The sequence below is a fragment of the Dreissena polymorpha genome, chromosome 9, assembly GCF_020536995.1.
Source record: "Dreissena polymorpha isolate Duluth1 chromosome 9, UMN_Dpol_1.0, whole genome shotgun sequence".
NCBI classification, from domain to species: Eukaryota; Metazoa; Mollusca; class Bivalvia; order Myida; family Dreissenidae; genus Dreissena; species Dreissena polymorpha.
In genome coordinates this window covers 86,570,175-86,588,704 of record NC_068363.1, presented here as the reverse complement: position 1 = coordinate 86,588,704, position 18,530 = coordinate 86,570,175, and the positions used below count along the sequence as shown (strand labels likewise).

General features: G+C 34.8%; 2 protein-coding genes across 13 annotated transcripts in view; one reads left to right on the top strand and one right to left on the bottom strand.

Annotated features, from left to right (window-relative positions):
- Nucleotides 1–1,278: 1,278 nt before the first annotated feature.
- Nucleotides 1,279–17,456, bottom strand: LOC127843634 (WD repeat-containing protein 73-like). 5 transcript variants are annotated; one of them, XM_052373334.1, is made up of 9 exons: nucleotides 15,390–15,513; nucleotides 15,069–15,147; nucleotides 14,730–14,797; nucleotides 14,009–14,097; nucleotides 13,223–13,311; nucleotides 11,276–11,529; nucleotides 2,882–3,207; nucleotides 2,288–2,321; nucleotides 1,279–1,894 (listed from the first exon to the last, which is right to left on the bottom strand). In XM_052373334.1, the coding sequence occupies exons 2-9, from the start codon at nucleotides 15,104–15,106 to the stop codon at nucleotides 1,665–1,667; spliced, it is 1,128 nt and encodes a 375-aa protein (XP_052229294.1). In that variant the 5' UTR covers nucleotides 15,107–15,147; nucleotides 15,390–15,513; the 3' UTR covers nucleotides 1,279–1,664. The 5 variants fall into 5 exon arrangements, with proteins under 5 accessions (XP_052229294.1, XP_052229295.1, XP_052229296.1 ...); XM_052373335.1 differs by having other exon boundaries at nucleotides 15,369–15,503; XM_052373336.1 differs by having other exon boundaries at nucleotides 15,413–15,480.
- Nucleotides 15,422–18,530, top strand: part of LOC127843626 (5-oxoprolinase-like) — a 298,491-nt gene continuing 295,382 nt past the window's right edge. For all 8 annotated transcript variants that reach the window (XR_008032247.1, XR_008032245.1, XR_008032246.1 and 5 more), the window contains exon 1: nucleotides 15,422–15,558. The gene's annotated coding sequence lies outside the window, so the exon portion shown is untranslated. The remainder of the gene's footprint in view (nucleotides 15,559–18,530) is intronic.

The following is an 18,530-nucleotide window of genomic DNA, read 5'->3' as shown; positions in this document are numbered from 1 at the left end:
CGTTCCCGCTACGCTTGTTTTGAGAATGTTCAAAATAAGCGTGGCGAGAGTGTAGAGCTCTCCGATCATAAAGACTCTATCGCGATCATACTGCGCTTATGAAGACTCCACTACGTTGAATCTAGCGATTTGGCACGATCGGCCCGTTTTCGGCCACGCGTTGATCGTAGTAGAAGCGGCGTCTTTGTGTGAACGAGGGGGGGGGGGGGGGGGGGGGGGGGGGGGGGGTGTTGTCATAAATGTTGCTTCTATTGTGGTAATACAACATTAGATTTGAGCCATACATACAAATGTGATAAACAAGGGACAAAATTGTCACAAAACCAGGTTTTCAATGTGAAAAAAATCTGATAAAGGGAGAAAACTCAAACTGAACTTTTGAAATGAACAAATAAAATTAACCCCCTTTGTAAGTTTGTTTTTAAAAAAAATCTATTTTTAGTCGTGGCGACCTTGACATTGGAGATATTGACGTGATTCTTTCGTGCGACACACCGTCCCATGATGGTGAACAAATGTGCCAAATGATTTTAAAATCTCACAATGAATGACATAGTTATGGCCAGGACAAGCTCATTTATGGCCATTTTTGACCTTTGAACTCAAAGTGTGACCTTGACCTTGGAGATATCGACGTAATTATTTCGCGCGACACACCGTCCAATGATGGTGAACAAATGTGCCAAATGATTTTAAAATCTGACAATGAACGACATAGTTATGGCCCGGACAAGCTTGTTCCGCCTGCCCGCCAGCCAGCCCGCCAGCCAGCCAGCCCGCCCGCATTCGCCAATCTAATTACCAGTTTTTTCCTTTGGAAAACCTGGTTAACAAAAGTAGCATTTTTTAAACTTCAAATTGCTCCATGAGTCAGATACATAGAAACAGGCTAAAGCTAATGAACATACTCAATGTGAGCCATAACATAGATGCAGGCAACCTAAGATTCAGTCGATTGTATGTATTGTATGGAGTGACATCATTACTGGTAGTTGTTAAAGGGACGTTTTCACAGATTTCGGCATGTATTGCAGTTTGTCATTAAATGCTTTATATTGATAAATGTAATCACTGAATCTTAAAAGCTTCAGTAAAAAAAAACAAGAATAAAATTTAAGAAAGAAAAAAGTAACCCTCAACTGGGCTCGAACCACTGACCCCTGAAGTAAAAGTCTAATTCTTAGACCTCTCGGCCATCAGTGCTCATGCAATGAGTGTTGTATTTTATTCTTTATATAAGCAATCCGCATAGGGTCACAAAATAAAACAACAACAACAAAACTCTCCAAATTATTCAATCATTTCACGGTGCAACACTTTTCCAGGCGTTGAATCGTCAAAAGATGCATATAATTTATATTTTTGAGCATGGTAAATATACAGTAATACTGTTTCCTTATTAATATCATAACTATAACGAAAATGTGTGAATCCGACACATTTTTGTTTAATTTTGTCAATTTACCAGAACATGAAAAGGTCCCTTTAAATGTTAAGCTTAATTAGAATGATATTAAATATATAACGTCACGCGTGTGCTGTAATTAAGTCATTTGACTATATACATTAATATTACAAACCTTTACACAACGACAATGCAGGGACCTATACAAACAAACAATACAACATTATGGAGATTTACAACTCTCCTTGACTACATATGTTCATTTTGAATGTGGTCGATGTTGCCATGCATGCAATGACCCATCTGTTGCCATGGACACAACAATCTGCTTCCCTGGCAACCACATGTGTTTTACCACACTGATGTCTTCTGATTGGCTGCTAGAGTTCATCATGTGGCCATCGTGAACAAATTCTGTCTTCACTGACTGACAGGTCCGACTTCCTTGAGACTTTGGAACTTTGTAGACATAAACATTGCCATTGAAGCCTGTAATTATATATTTCTGAATCTGAATTATACCAGTAAATGCTAAGTTTTTAAAAATCGATATTTCATGCATTCATGCATTTGATTTTTCATTTATCATTTTTAGTAACAATATTTTTTCAATTAGAGCAAAAAAAAATCATCCATAACAAGATTTCCAACATACAAATCAATAGTTAAATAATAAATGGTCCCTTCCTGTGATACAATTTATTCAAATGTATTGACTGATTTTCAAAAAAAAGTTTGAATACACTTTATTTCAGTAATTCCTTTATCAGTAGACATCTTCAATCAAGGTCTATGAACTTTTTCCACATAATGTTTGATATGAATTATGATTACTTTATTCAAAATATTGGATTAACAAAATCAATATTTTTCTACATGTACCTGATAAGGAAAACTGCTTGCCATCACCTCTGCACTGAAAACAAACACAAAACTGTTCATTTTGCTAAACTAACTGATAAAACCACAATTGTGTACAGAATATGGTGCCCTTGCACTGGGCTGTTAAGGATTCAATCCCCACAAATGAAGAATTCTAAAATTCAAGTACTGGTTCTTTCCATGTAATGGACTTGAAGAGTTTTTCTCATAACCCATAGCCTTCAATATAAACTAGTTTGATGAAATTGGTTTGAATACAACAAATTCATTTATAAAGTTGGACATCTGGTTCTTAGAGACTTTTGTATTTTTATTTCAGTGTTTCAAAGTACGTTTTAGTTGTCTGCTCCAGATAGTAATTGTTCTTTATCTAAATCAAACAAACTTTGCTTAATTACAGCATTTTAGTTTGATATATAACAGATAACTGTATAGTTATTTCTACAGATCTGATCTAAATTCAACACTTAACAGCTTCCTGCAGAGATGCTAAACCCCGCAACTTTGTGGCAGTGTAGCCAAACTGCTCTGCAAATGCTCTGCAAAAACTACAGAAAACTTCAATATATTGTAAAATAAAAATGAAGTAAGTACCTGAATACAGAATTGCTTAGCCATATGGATGTTTTTCAATATTTGTTCTGAATCACATATGTCAATCTGCATCCAATTTTCAAAGTCCCCGGCACTGACACAAAACACGTCATATTCCGTTGAAGCGAGCATTACAAGATTGCCACTGTCTGCGTTTGCCATCCTCCAAAGAGTGTTACTATTTCTGGATTGCCAAGCACAAACAGCAGTTTGAGGGGAACGGGTGTCATATTTAAACAGGTTGCCGCTAGAAGTGCAACACAGAAGTGTTGAACAATCAATCATGTACAAGTCACTGATTCTGTGTGTCTGATCCCCAGGCTTATCTATAAAAAAAAATCTAATATAAATCAAACAAGAAACTGTTGGAGACGGGTGATGCTCCCCAAAGGTTTTCTTTGTCACAATATTGCACTATGTATTCAGATAAAAGGAAACGTCTTGAGGGCACAGTAGTTGGGGGGACAAGAATTTTTTTATATAAAATTTCAAAGGGCCATAACTCTGTGAAAAATCATCCAACCAGAACCCGCTGATTATACATGTATGCACATCTCCTCTTGGTAGTGAAGCTTCGGACCATAAAGTTTAATTGAATTCTGGTCATTAGTTGCTGAGAAATAGCCCGGACAAGAATTGCACTATATGTACAGTTAATGGAAAACTTCAAAGGGCCATAACTCTGTGAAAAATCATCTGACCAGAACCCGCTGAGAATGTGCACATCTCCTCTTGGTAGTGAAGCTTCCCATAAAGTTTCATTGAATTCCGGTCATTAGTTGCTGAGAAATAGCTCGGACAAGAACTGCACTATATGTACAATTAATAGAAAATTTCAAAGGGTCATAACTCTGTGAAAAATCATCTGACCAGAACCCGCTGATAATATGCACATCTCTTGGTAGTGAAGTTTCCCATAAAGTTTCATTGAATTCAGGTCATTAGTTGCTGAGAAATAGCCCGGACAAGAATTGCACTATATGTACAGTTAATGGAAAATTTCAAAGGGCCATAACTCTGTTAAAAATCATCAGACCAGAACCCCCTGATAATATGCACATCTCCTCTTGGTAGTGAAGCTTTCCATAAAGTTTCATTGAATTCCGGTCATTAGTTGCTGAGAAATAGCCCGGACAAAAATTGTGCACGGACGGAAGGACGGACGGACGAAGCGGCAACTATATGCTCCCCCAAAATAAATTTTGGGGAAGCATAATAAACGGAAACTTACGTTAGTAAGAATTGTTACTAATTTGTACAATGTATACATGCATTGTTATTTAACAAGAGCTGTTGGAGGACAGTGCACTGTTGGGGAGAAGCAAGCTCGTCTTTTCTTGTTCTTGTCAGTGTTTCTTGCTTCTTTCTATAACAAGCTGTTTGAATAGTAAGTAAATTAATTAGCTATGTAGTTGTTGAGTATGTTTTTCATTTGCACAATACCCCATAAAACATTCAAAACCTTAATTTTAAAAGGAAAACATGTTACTACATTTGCTTACAGTTGGCTGTTAAACTTGACAAAAATTTGGCTGTTAAACTTGACACAAACTGCCCCATATGTGAACAAAATGAAGTTGTAGCATGTATCTATGCTTGCATCACAATAGCTCTATCATTCTTAAGAAATTTATCAGAAATGATTTTTATTTGTGAGCGTTAGCTCACAAATAATGCAGACACAATTTTGCAAATCAGTATGCCTTAGCTACGGTAGGAACCGTAACTCGTGACTGCCTGTGTGGATAACTCCATTAAATTTAAGCAGACAACGAATCTGCCTGTTCTCACTGGTTCACTACATAGTGTGTATTTAACAGCTCGTAAGACAACGTTGGTCAGTCTAGAGTTTATAATTGAAATCTGTACAAATTGGCTGCTTTCAGGGAAAACGGGGCTTAATGCATGTCAAATAAGATTAGCATGTGCACACTGATTAGCTGTATCAATGATTTGAAAAAAAACACACATCTCGAACTGTGTTTTAAGACACACTCTTTATAAATTTGAATGGGTTGTGGTCATTACAAACTTGCGATATAAAAAGCTATAACATAATTTTGAAAACTGAGTTGCGTCTAAGATTATACAACAGCGAACAAATTTAGTGCCTTCAGCGCTTTGATTATATATAAAGTAACAGTGACACTGACCTTCATCGGTGTGTATCATAACATTTGCAATCCATGGAAATAAATGTATTGAGTTTCATTACAATTGCTTAAGTTAAGTAATTGAGCAAAAAAAACATTCTTAAATATCTACAGTGAATCTTAACCACAAACATCTCATTATAAATCTGGATATCTGACATTGTGTGTATTTAATTGAAAACCATTTACCAGTAACTGTATCTATATTTAGTAACCTTGACCCATTCTGCAATCTTAAATGAAGTTTTGGTGGAATACCTCTATGTATGAAGTTGAATTACAATAGCTCAAGTTGTTTTTTTTACTTACTAAGCAAAACAATTTGTTCTGTTTGTAGTAACATAGAAATTAACATTGACCTCATGCATGCTATATTCATTTTTGAGCTATTGAGCAAAATCATTTTACTTAAAGGGGCCTTTTCACAGATTTTCGCATGTATTGAAGTTTGTCATTAAATGCTTTATATTGGTAAATGTTAACATTTGATCTAAAAAGCTCCAATAGAAAATCAAGAATAAAATAAACAAGAGCTGTGTTCATGAAACACAATGCCCCCTACTGCACCGCTTTGAAGCCATATATTTGACCTTCAACCCTGAAGGATGACCTTGACCTTTAACCACTCAAAATGTGCAGCTCCATGAGATACACATGCGTGCCAAATATCGAGTTGCTATCTTCCATATTGCAAAATTTGACCTTGACCTTAAAGGATGACCTTGACCTTTCACCACTCAAACTGTGCAGCTCCATGAGATCATATGATTGCCAAATATCAAGATGCTATCTTCAATATTGCAATATTTGACCTTTGACCTTGACGGATGACCTTGACCTTTCACCACTCAAAATGTGCAGGTCCATGAGATACACATGCATGCCAAATATCAAGTTGCTATCTTCAATATTGAAAAATTTTGACCTTTGACCTTGACCTTGAAGGATGACCTTGACTTTGACATTTAACCACTCAAAATGTGCAGCTCCATGATATACGCATGCATGCCAAATATCGAGTTGCTATCTTCAATATTCAAAATTTGACGTTTGACCTTGAAGGATGACTTTGACCCTTCACCACTCAAAATGTGCAGCTCCATGAGATATGCATGAATGCCAAATATTGAGTTGCTATTTTCAATATTGCAATATTTGACCTTGACCTTGAAGGATGACCTTGACCTTTCACCACTCAAAATGTGCAGCTCCATGAGATACACATGCATGCCATATATCAAGTTGCTATCTTCAATATTGCAAAAGTTATGGGCAATGTTAAAGTTTTTGGACAGACGGACAGACTGACTGACAGTTCAAAAACTAGATGCCACCCTTCCGGGCCATAAAAAAAGTTATGGCGAATGTTAGTTTTCGGACGGACGGATGCCGTATATTTGACCTTGAAGGATGACCTTGACCTTTTACCTTTCAAAATGTGCAGCTCCATGAGATACACATGCATGCCAAATATCAACTTGCTATCTTCAATATTGAAAAAGTAATGGCCAATGTTAAAGTTTTTGGACGGACGGACAGACGCCATATATTTGACATATGACTTTGAAGGATGACCTTCACCTTCACCTTTCACCACTCAAAATGTGCAGCTCCATGAGATGCACATGCGTGCCAAATATCAAGTTGCTATCTTCAATATCGAAAAAGTTATGACCATTAAAGTTTTCGGACGGACGGACAGACTGAAATACTGACTGACTGACAGATCAAATGCCTACCGGGGGCATACAAAATGTAAACCTCAACAGGGCTCGAACCACTGACCCCTGGAGTCCTGGAGTAAAAGTCTACTACTTAGACCACTCGGCCATCCGTGCTCATAAAATGATGGATGTATTTTATACTTTATATAAGCAATCCTCGAAGTTCCACAAAATATAATGACAACAACAGAACTCTCCAAATAATTCAATCCTTTTGAGTTGTAACGCTTGATAATTTTCAGGTTTTTCAATCGTCAAAAGATGCATATTATGGCTATTTAAGAGCATGATAAATGTTAAGTATTACTGTTTCCTCACAAATATCATAACAAAAACGAAATATTTGCGAATCTGAAACAAATTTTATTTTTTTGGTCAATTTATCAAAAAGTGAAAAGACCCCTTTAACCTGAACTTGATCCCACAAAGCCCAAATGGAATCCAAAGTTGTCTGCATGATTGTCAGAAATTAATGTATGAAGTTTCATTACAATATCTCATTTTTTCATCAAGAAATCCATTTTGCTTTTATAAGAAATACCGTAAAACGATGTGTATCAGGTGCATTTGTGTATAACGCGCATCTACTTTTTAAAGCAAAAAAGTCGGGTAAAAAAGATTTTAAAGCAAAAAAAATCAGGGAGAAAATTCCGTACCATAGGCTAACTGAAAATTGTTTTATTCACATTGCCGATCTCACACGTTCTTTTCGAGCATCTATGCAATAAAGATGGTAAGGTTACATTACACAAATATTTGTGACCTTGACCCCACCAATCCCAAAGCGGGTGAAACCATGGTACAAGGCATCTTCATATAAACTTTGATGAAAATGTCAAACATAAGTTTGATGCTCTTTGACCTATCTATTAAGCTTACAGGGACACATTTAAGGTGGAAACAGCCCTAGATTATAACAAATGTTAAGCTTGAGTTACCAAACTCGATAAGCATATAGGGTCATTTCGATATACAGAATAAATGGTTTGAATTTAATCCCTGATGCCCTTCCTGTCTATATAGTGCACATGTAAATACTTTAAAATAAAAAAAATAAATAAGTAATTAAACAAGGTCTGTTTGTAAAACATGCATGCCCCCCATATGGGCTGTCAGTTGTAGTGGCAGCCATTGTGTGAATACGTTTTTTGTCACTGTGACCTTGACCTTTGACCTAGTGACAAGAAAATCAATAGGGGTTATCTGCCAGTCATGATCAATGTACCTATGAAGTTTCATTATCCTAGGCCTAATTATTTTTGAGTTATCATCAAGAAACCATTTTACTGTTTTGAGTCACTGTGACCTTGACCTTAGACCTAGTGACCTGAAAATTATTAGGGGTCATCTGCCAGTCATGATCGATGTACCTATGAAGTTTCATGATCCTAGGTGTAAGCATTCTTGAGTTATCATCTGGAAACCATTTTACTATTTCGAGTCACTGTGACCTTGACCTTTGACCTAGTGACCTGAAAATCAATAGGGGTCATCTGCCAGTCATGATCAATGTACCTATGAAGTTTCATGATCATAGGCCTAAGCGTTCTTAAGTTATCATCCGGAAACCATCTGGTGGATGGACAGACCGACCGACGGACCGACATGTGCAAAACAATATACCCCCTCTTCTTCAAAGGGGGCATAATAATAAATAAACAAAAAAAAAGAGTACAATGGACCCTTTTTTCCACAAATTTTAACTAGAGTTACAAACTCAGCCTATGGTACCATTTAAATAAGGGAAATACATGTCTTAAGTTTGAATGAAATCCTTCAAGCCATTCCTCAAAAACAAGAGGGCCATGGTGGCCCTGTATCGCTCCACTGTTTTTATGCGAAAAAAGCGTGCCATGCGCATGGGTTGAAATGTACTCAAGTACGTGACTTTCTCTTTCTATCCCTCGTCCCACTGGGCGCTTAAAGTAGGGTGAGCATTTTTATATATGGAAAACGTTACTACGGTGTTAACAAAACAGACTAAAAAGCCCGGGAATTGTCGCACAGGTCCTTTGCTTATAACGTAGGTACATTTATCTCTCCAAAAGATATTGTCCTTCTTTCTATTTCACATATTTTTAGATGCTGAAGATCAAATCTACGCATGTTCTACAAGATTAATGAAAGTTCCTTCATTCAATCATGAATCTTTTTCCAAAATTCCAAAAAGTGTTTGTAGGTTTCAAAGTTTCTGTTACTTATATAGTTCATGACATATGCAAAATACCTAATGACGTAGATCACCTGAACTTTACTTCATTCTTGAGGCATTGGTGAGTGTAGCAGGATTGTTAACGTGGTGAAGATATTGTATATTGTACAAAGAAGATATTTGCCTGAAGAAACATAAATTTACGAGTTTTTCAGGTTCATGAGGTGCCGAAAGGCAGTAGGAATGATAACTTTGTAGAGGTTGTTTATTAAACAAAGTAAATGTTTATGAGACAAAAAGTTGAATTATAATTCATCAAGATGTTGCGATCATGGCAACACTACTTGCATATGGAGTGAGGTTTAAAGAGATATAATGACAAACAATTAGCTTGACCTTACTTTCCTTTACTTTTTCCATCTGATGTTTGTTACCTGTCATGTTTGTTTTTAAAAAATTCTAGGATTGCCATATATTGAAATAAGGTATCTGACCAATTCTCTGATTGGTTGCTAGTAGCAGCAGTCATGTTATAAACAAGGGGATTGTTCATGGCATCGGTATAATATACTTTTAATAGATACATCTTTTTTAAGTTGGATTCTCCTGACTTTTTTGCTACTGAATATTAAAATCACTTAATTTCAATGTAACAATTTGTTGTTAAGTTTATCTTGAACAAATATTTTATGCAATCTGTTTATAAATCATAAAATGATGTCATTCAAAAAAAAATTGATAAATATAATAAAACAAGAATTTTGAGAATGTTAACATAAAAGAATAATACTAACCATTTGGTGAAAACAAACAAAACAATACAATTTTTTTTATAAAATGTTATATACAAACAAGGTTAATGGACTTTATATAACCAAACACACTTGAGTGTTCTTCTTGTGTTAATGATGTATTAAACTGAGTTAAATTAATATATTTAATTTGTTTACCTTTCAATATCTTGCACTTCACATCTTTAGTTCAATGCTATTTCAATTAACTGAACAGCGTGACAAACATAATAAAGCAGAATATGCATATGAATCTGATTATACACACATATATATCAAATCATGTTTGTCTATTTCCATGTTCGAAAGTTCCTCTTCTAAATTGTTTTACTTCGCGAGTAGACTTAACTCCAATTTGCAAACACTGGTTTCCGTGACACAAATTCACTGTGCACATTTCTAAACAAAATCTTTTTCGTTGACAAACACATTCCATTATTCCTATCAAACTATATGATGTCAGTCGTTAATTCGATTGCTTTTTGTCATTTCAATAATCTAAATTTTCACTTCACAACGGCGCCATTTGCATACGAAATACCAAACACATTTTAAGAAACCGATTTTAACAGGAAGATTGGGAAACGACAGCCAATTATATCGCTTGTTTTAAAAATGCTTAGGCAGAATCTACCAGTGTAAAATGCAGAGAGATTTCGCGGGCCGCGGATATATCAAGCGTATGTTCATTTTTGTGACCCCCGGGGAAGGGTCAAATTTGACCCAAGGGCCATAATTTGAACAAACTAAGTAAATAACTATTAGATGTCACTACATACCGAATGTGGTAGCCCTAGGCCCTACAGTTATGGACAAGAAGATTTTTAAAGTTTGCACAAAATAGGCTTTATATAAGCATATGTTCAATTTTGTGACCCCCGGGGCAGGGTGAAATTTGACCCCAGGGGAATAATTTGAATAAAATTGGTAGAGGACTATGAGATGTCACTACATACCAAATTTGATAGCCCTAGGCCCAATGATTATGGACGAGAAGATTTTTAAATTTTACACAAAATAGGCCTTATATAAGCAAATTTTCAATTTTGTGACCCCCGCGGCAGGGTCAAATTTGACCCCAGGGGCATAATTTGAATTTTTTTTAAAGAGGTTCACCCCAGGAACATTCCTGAGAAATTTCATCAGAATTGGACCAGTACTTTAGGAGAAGAAGATGTTTAAAGAAAAAGTTAACGCACGGACGCACCCGTGCCTGACGGACACAGGACCATGACATAAGCCCCGCTGGCCTCTGGCCAGTGGAGCTAACTAGCTTAATGAAAAACTTCAACCTTGCTCTGATTCCAAGGTGAGGACAAGTAGAAAGGCTTGCCTAATCTTCCAAAAGTCAAGCTTAAAATGGCTGATTAATAGATGTCAAGTCCCATCATCCAATAGTGTAAGGAAACTTTACTTTTAATATTATCAAATGTATACAAGACATAGTTTATTCACAATGATATATATCAAAAAGATAATTTAAAGTATAGCACAGCAACTATATCAGTAGCACAGCACATTTTTAAGTAGTACTGTACATTATACATTCATCTTAGTAGTGTGTGTAAGGTTACCTGGTAACACAATTTCTTGCACATTCTTGCACATTTCAACATCAGCAATGACAACGAGGTCTGACGAAGCTCCAAAAGCAACAGACTGTCCGCAGACATTTGAGATCTTGGATGACCCAGCAATGCTATCCCCTGTGCTATGCAGGGAGGGGCATACAGACTTGTCTTGGAGTGGTTGTATAAGGTTGGTTGTATCGTTGCCTAGCTCCCACAGTTGTATGGCAGAAGTGTCACTGGTTGAAACCAAACACCTCCTGGAAAGAATAGATTTACCATAGGACTCATATAGTCTATACTTTGCTTTTATAATTGGATTGTTTGTTCATTTCTTAGAGACTTTTGTTGAGCCTGCTTGTGGTAAGCTGCATTCAGGAGTCACAATTTTCTAGAGTATATGCCTGCGTTTCTCCACTTGGTCATATATGATCTGTTTTTAAATGAATAACCTACCAAAAATGTTCACCAGTATAAGGCAATGTGTTGCATATAACAAATGTATCCCTACTTCAAAGATCAAGATCAAAATTAGAAGTCATGCGTGAAATTCGACCATAAAACAGCTTCTTCACATTGTTACTTTATCTTCATCATGCAATTTCAATATAACTTGCCACAATACACAACATGAGGTGAAAGCGTTTGGCATGTGATATTTTTCTCTGTACGTAAAGTTCAAAATTCAAACTTAAATGTAAAAGGGGCCTTTTCACGTTTTGGTAAATTGAAAAAAAATAAAAAACAATGTTTCAGATTCGCAAATTTTCGTTGTAGTTATAATATTTGTGAGGAAACAATAATACTAAAAATTTACCATGCTCCAAAATATCCATTACATGCATCTTTTTACGATTTAAAAACCTGAAAATTATGACTTGTTGCAACGCGAAACTATTGAAAAATTTGGAGAGTTCTGTTGTTGTCGGTATATTTTGTGATACTAAGAGGATTGCTTATATAGAGTATAAAATACACCACTCTTTGTATGAGCACGTAAAGCTGAGTGGTCAAAGCGATAGATATTTAATCCAGGGGTCAGTGGTTTGAGCCCAGTTGAAGGTTACTTTTTTTTCTTTCTTTAATTTTATTCTTGTTGTTTTTTAACTGGAGCTTTTTAGATCCAATGTTTACCTTTATCAATATAAAGCATACATGTATTATGACAAAATTCAATATATCCCTCAGTACCTTTGTCAATTATCATTAATTAAATGAGCTAACTAAACTGTATAAATAGCTAACTAACTTAAAAGTCAAGGTCACATTTAAGTGGTTAAGGTCAAATTTGCACATACAACAGCATGATAAACTTTAAAATTTTTATTGGTTATGAATTAAAACAAACTAAGCATAAATGTCCTAAGCATAAAGGTCAAGGTCACACTTAGAGGTCAAAGTTCAAAATCAGCCTTCAAACAGCTTGTCAAGACTGTAACGTCATTAATCATATGCCATTTTAAAATACCTTCCACAAATGTCCACCATGTGGAAAAGGTCTAGGTCACACTATAGTGTATTTGATTTATATAAATTAATTACAAGCATTATTGACAATTTACTGGACTTGTTGTAGACTGGCACTAAGTTCTCAGTATTCAACAGTATTTAAGGCAAATAACAACAGTCAGTTAACCTACTCCAATTTGTCCTTGGAAATTTGGTATACCAATACTAAGCATAATACATTTTTGCAATTATTTTGCAAGTAACTAAAAACACTGCCATATTTAATAAGAAATAGTTTTATAACTGCCCTTGAAGTTATTTTACAAACAAGCCTAACACAAGTTACGCGCCTTGGCTGGGATTTGAACCCATGACCTTCAGAGTTGTATTCTAGCACTCTATAGACTGAACTAGCGAAAAAATTGTCCTAAAACTAAGCACAACAACCAAATTAATTTCAATGTTAAGTATAAATATTTATAAAATTTTCTTAGAACAATTTACCTGGTACGTGGAATGTGTCTCAGACAGTCGATCATGATGGCTGAAAAACCTCCTGAGCGCACATGGAAGTCACATCCCTTCTTGAGTGACTGCAGCATGAATACATGTCAAAGAATGGAATAAGTAACAGCTTATAAACTGACAACACTACATGTTTTACTACATGGCAAGTTATCAACATGCAAATAATAGCTTGTCAAGTGACAAAACAAATTAAATAAATAGTAGTGTTATGTCTTAATGGTTCTAAACAACAAAAAATATGTCACAGACACTGATTGTCCCACAACAAGTTTCTTAACATAGACATATCCACTATTTATTCTACAGTAGACAGGGCCACAGGGTGGAAAAGGGTGGAAAAACAGACAAAGGGCCATAATCTTGTCACATTTCATCAAAATACTCAATAAAAAAATGGTCACAACCAAAATTCCTTTCCTTGCAATCATCTACACATTAAGATTATTCAACTATAAAAGTTTGATCCACATCCAACAATTATTTAAAGGAGGGTTGAAAACCAAAGTGTTAGAATAAATACAACAAGAGATGAGTTTGTCAGAAACACAATGCCCCCTATTGCGCCGCTTTCAAATAAAATTTCAATATATCATTTATCAATGTTAAAGTTTTCAGGCAGGCAGGCAGACAGGCAGACAGACAGACAGACAGTTCAACTGCTTTATGCCACCCTACCGGGGGCATACTAAAATCTAATTTATTGTGCATTTGCTGAATCTAAATAAGAAATAAGTAAACTTTGGATTTTCAAAACAAACTCACATTTTCATTATCAGTGATTTTATCTGGTAGATGGAGTTCCATCAATTCAAACTTGTCTTTGAAAGCAGTCTCCGTAGCAACCAACAGGCCTGAAATATTTAAAATCACTGAATTTGTTAAATCACACTAAATAGTATATATTGAATAGCAGTGGTTTATATTATTATTTAACTTTGAAAATAATTACATTTAATATAATGGTTTGTAAATAAACACAGTAACCCAGCCAGAAAAATCACCGACCACCATGGGGATCGAACCCGGGACCTCTCGGTTCCAAATCAGGCAGACACTATACCGTGCTGCTATTAAAGCTAGTTCATATAGCAAGGCAGTATAAGTTCTCCTTATACCGAACCCTGCTACATACACCCCCCTGCAATTGTGAAATTCTTCCACAGGAGACAGACGTCTGAACCACATGGTGGGTTTTTTACGTTGGGCGCCAATGTAACCCAGCCAGAAAAATTCCCAACCACCATGGGGATCAAACCCGGGACCTCTTGGTTCCAAATCAGGCAGACACTCTACCGCGTCGCTATAAAAGCTAGCTCATAAAGCAAGGCAGTATAAGTTCTCTTACATCGCACGCTGCTACAACACTATTTATTCATATGTATTAGTATTGTAATTGTTACAATTATTATTATCATCATTATTATTTATATTATTCTCATTATTGTTCTTGTTGTTGTTTTATTACTTAAATTATTATACTTACCCTTGCCATCAACCCAATCTGCTGCTGTTACCGTGTGCTTAATATCAAACATGGATAGTCTGTCATACCTGTAATGACAGAACATTCTTTTCACATATGTATATATATATATATATATATATATATATATATATATATATATATATATATATATATATATATATATATATATATATATATATATATATATATATATATATATATATATACTCTACAATATTGGTTGTATGTAACCTTGCTGCACCTTTTATCTTTATCATTATTGTCGTGTTGCGCACAAAATTGTGTAAACTAAAATAAATGTTTCATACAAAAATGAAAGAAATTATATTAATTTACCTGCGAATTGAATCGAACAACCAGTCGTCGTATTCCATCTTGCACTAAGCTAAGTAGAGTTTGTATTCTAGACCGTTCACTAAATGAGATTTACAGTTGAAAATGTTAGTCCAAATAATTAGACGTAATCTACCGATGTAAATCGACCTCATATTTATAGGAGTCGATGTAAATCGACCTCATATTTATAGGAGTATTGGAAATGTCTACTTTCAGTTTCAATAACACATGTTAAGTCAATTCAACGACTTCGATAAATAAGCAGATAGATAATAGTTTTGAGATGACAAAAGATCAAACTTTAGTAAACTTATAAAAGACTTGAATGTTCTCTCGGGTCATACGCTCCGTGGTCTGGTATTACATCTTTCTACGAACGACATGCTTGTTAATCGATTCAAGATGAAACTCGAAATTAAATCGAAAGTAAGCCTGATGAGTACTCTTCTTTTCGAAGATATCAATTAGTGAAAGTCGTCTGCTTAAGTTGGTAAGTTAAACTATTTTCCAGTTTGTTAGTAAATAGTCTTTCTGTAAATGGTAGTATTTTTGAAAGGGAGGTGTACAACGAACATATTGTATTGCAAACTTTCGTATTCATATCGTCTTTTTTTTTTTTAATTAACTTGTTAAATCACACAATTAAGCTAGTCAATAATAAACGGACTCCCAAAGTCCGATTATTTTTGCTATGACGGTCCTAGATAGATAGATAAGAGTTTGTATGCTTTATTAGGCTAGTCCATATAAACAGACTCCCAGAACCTTTCATAATTTTTGTTATGGCGGCTCTGGCAGTCCATATGCACCACTTCATAACTATGGGTGCTGTTCAGCGCAGCGAATCCGTGCGCTTCACTAAACAGAGTTACAGACGTCGTTCAAGACAAATTGAGGAAAATAATGAATAAACTTCATAACCATGTTAAATTTACCTGAATGGCAACCTACAGATGTTATCCTTTGCATGCATCCGATAAACACACGACGATGTTTCAACACACTTTTCTCGCTGACATTGTTATGTGTAAATTTGAAACAGTGTATTCTGTATCGAATACCACATCGTTATCGACTTTTTGGCTCCAACACATAACGCTACATACAAAATATTGGTGTAATGCAACCTGATCTATATTGGGTCAATTTTCCAATATGGCGGATAAAGCGTACAAAACAAAACCTTAGTCAATACAAATCAATTATTTCTTGCTTTAATGGTACCATTTGGATGAGTTTATGGTTTAGATAGGTAAATTTTAATAAGTTCTTGCAGTTTTAGTGTTCATTTACCTTTGAATTGTTGATAACATTTTGCACTCACGGACAAGAGAGAGCGCATTGCAACTCTCAGCCTAAGCTGAGAGTTGAATTATTGCAACTATTATTAGGCAGACTGTAGCAAGATACCGCAAAATATGATGCACACAAATATTCCATATTAAGGTAGAGCAGTAGACCTTGGGCATACATTAAATAGTGTAAGAAATACATTTATTGCATGTTAAGATTTATATATCGTCATAGAAATATCATGTCAGTTACGGTACTTTTTACATTCAGAAAATGACATGTGTTTGTTATGTCAATTTCGAAAATTTGATACAAACATTATTTTTACCAAAAAGGTTGACTTAATATTTTAACAGTTGATGTATGTCACCTTAATAATCACAAAAATGGAAAAAAGTAAAAATGTTTAAAAATGTCAGTTACATGACTTATTACATTCAGTAGGCGAATTGTCGCTTACTAGATAATTTTAAGACAACAGAAATACATTCGTACACAGGTACTTGAAATACAGAAATAAACAACACTTAAAATATTTAAATAATTCTTATAACAATTAAAGTTTTGCAAACGCAAAGTAGTTACACTGAATTTTTATTGGGTTATATTAAGGTAGTTCTATTTATTTGGGACATGGTCCAAGTTCAGAAATAAGTACATTGTGTTCAAGCATTAATTTTCCTATCCTTAATGATATATTTAAGATAAACTTTTATAAAAATATGTTATTGCAATTAAAATAAATGATTATGTGACATACCCCGGGTATTAAAAATGATGTATATATTTGATAAAACATTTGTTCACCATATTGTGAACTGTCCCCATGTTTTCAGCTACGTAGTATAATGATTGGCATCAGACTATTATCAATTAATATAACATTTCAATTAGAGGTTAATAAATAGAACATCATGTTTACTTTCTCTTCTAATGCAACAGCACACATTAAGTAAACACTGAGTGTAGCACACTTTTTTAAATATCATATTGACATGTTTATAAATATTAAACGGATTTACCATCCGTTTTCTTGCATTTTTACCTCACAGGAGCATACCATGTTCATGGTGAGCTTTTTGAGTGATCGCCTTTTCTCCATTGTTTGCCATGTGTTGTCTGTTGTTGACATTTAATTTGTAAACCCTATAGAGGCCACATTTATCGACAAATCATCATGAATCTTGGTCAGCATACTTTTTGCCAAACCATATCTCTCTCTGCCAAGATTGAAACTGTCATTAGGGGTCAAAATTTAGAAGTTACATTTTGTACTCAATCATCATGAAACTTGTTTGGGGCATTTTTAGCTCACCTAATTGCTCAGGTGAGCTTTTGTGACCGGTCTTTGTCCATCGTCCATCTGTCGTCCCAGTGATTTTTTTTGCTTTAATTTGTTACAGCCTTTGCCTTTTGAATTGGGAAAATTAGCGCGATAAACCGTGAAATTGGGAAAAATAGCGCGATAAACCATAAAATTGGAAAAAATGAAGCATTATAAATAGGATTATAAGTAACAGAAGTGATATTGTTTTTAAGTGCATGTTCAGGGAGTTTTCTAGAAAAGGAGTCTGGTCAAATTGTTTTTTTTTTAATCAATAAAAGTGGCAAGTTTGGGAATGATTTATGGACAAAAATGACTAAATTCAAGTTATATATTTTGTAAGATGTTTAAAAAATAAAGTTGAGACCTAGATTTAAGAAATTATAATTAAGTTATATGAGACTTCTTTCTAAAAAAAAATTAAAAAACAATTATTTTTTTTTTTTTTTTTTTTTTTTGGAAGTTGGGCTTTTTTTGGGAAATTTTGGTCAGAATTTTGGGAAAAAACGTGTATTTTTGCGATTGGGAAGCAGCCGAAATTCGGCTGTAAATTTGAGCAAAAAAAATCACTGCGTCCGTCCGTCCACATTTGTTCGTAAACACTCTAGAGGCTGCATTTATTTCCGATCTTCATGAAACTTGGTCAGAAGATTTGTCCAAATGATATCTTGATCGAGTTCGAAACTGGGTCATGCTGGGTCAAAAACTAGGTCACTAGATAAAAAAAAGAAAGATATTGTAAACACTGTAGAAGTCACATTTATTGCCCAAGCTCCATGTAACTTTGTCAAAATGTTTGTCTTAATCATATGTTGGTTGAGTTCAAAAGGGGTTCAGGTCTGTTG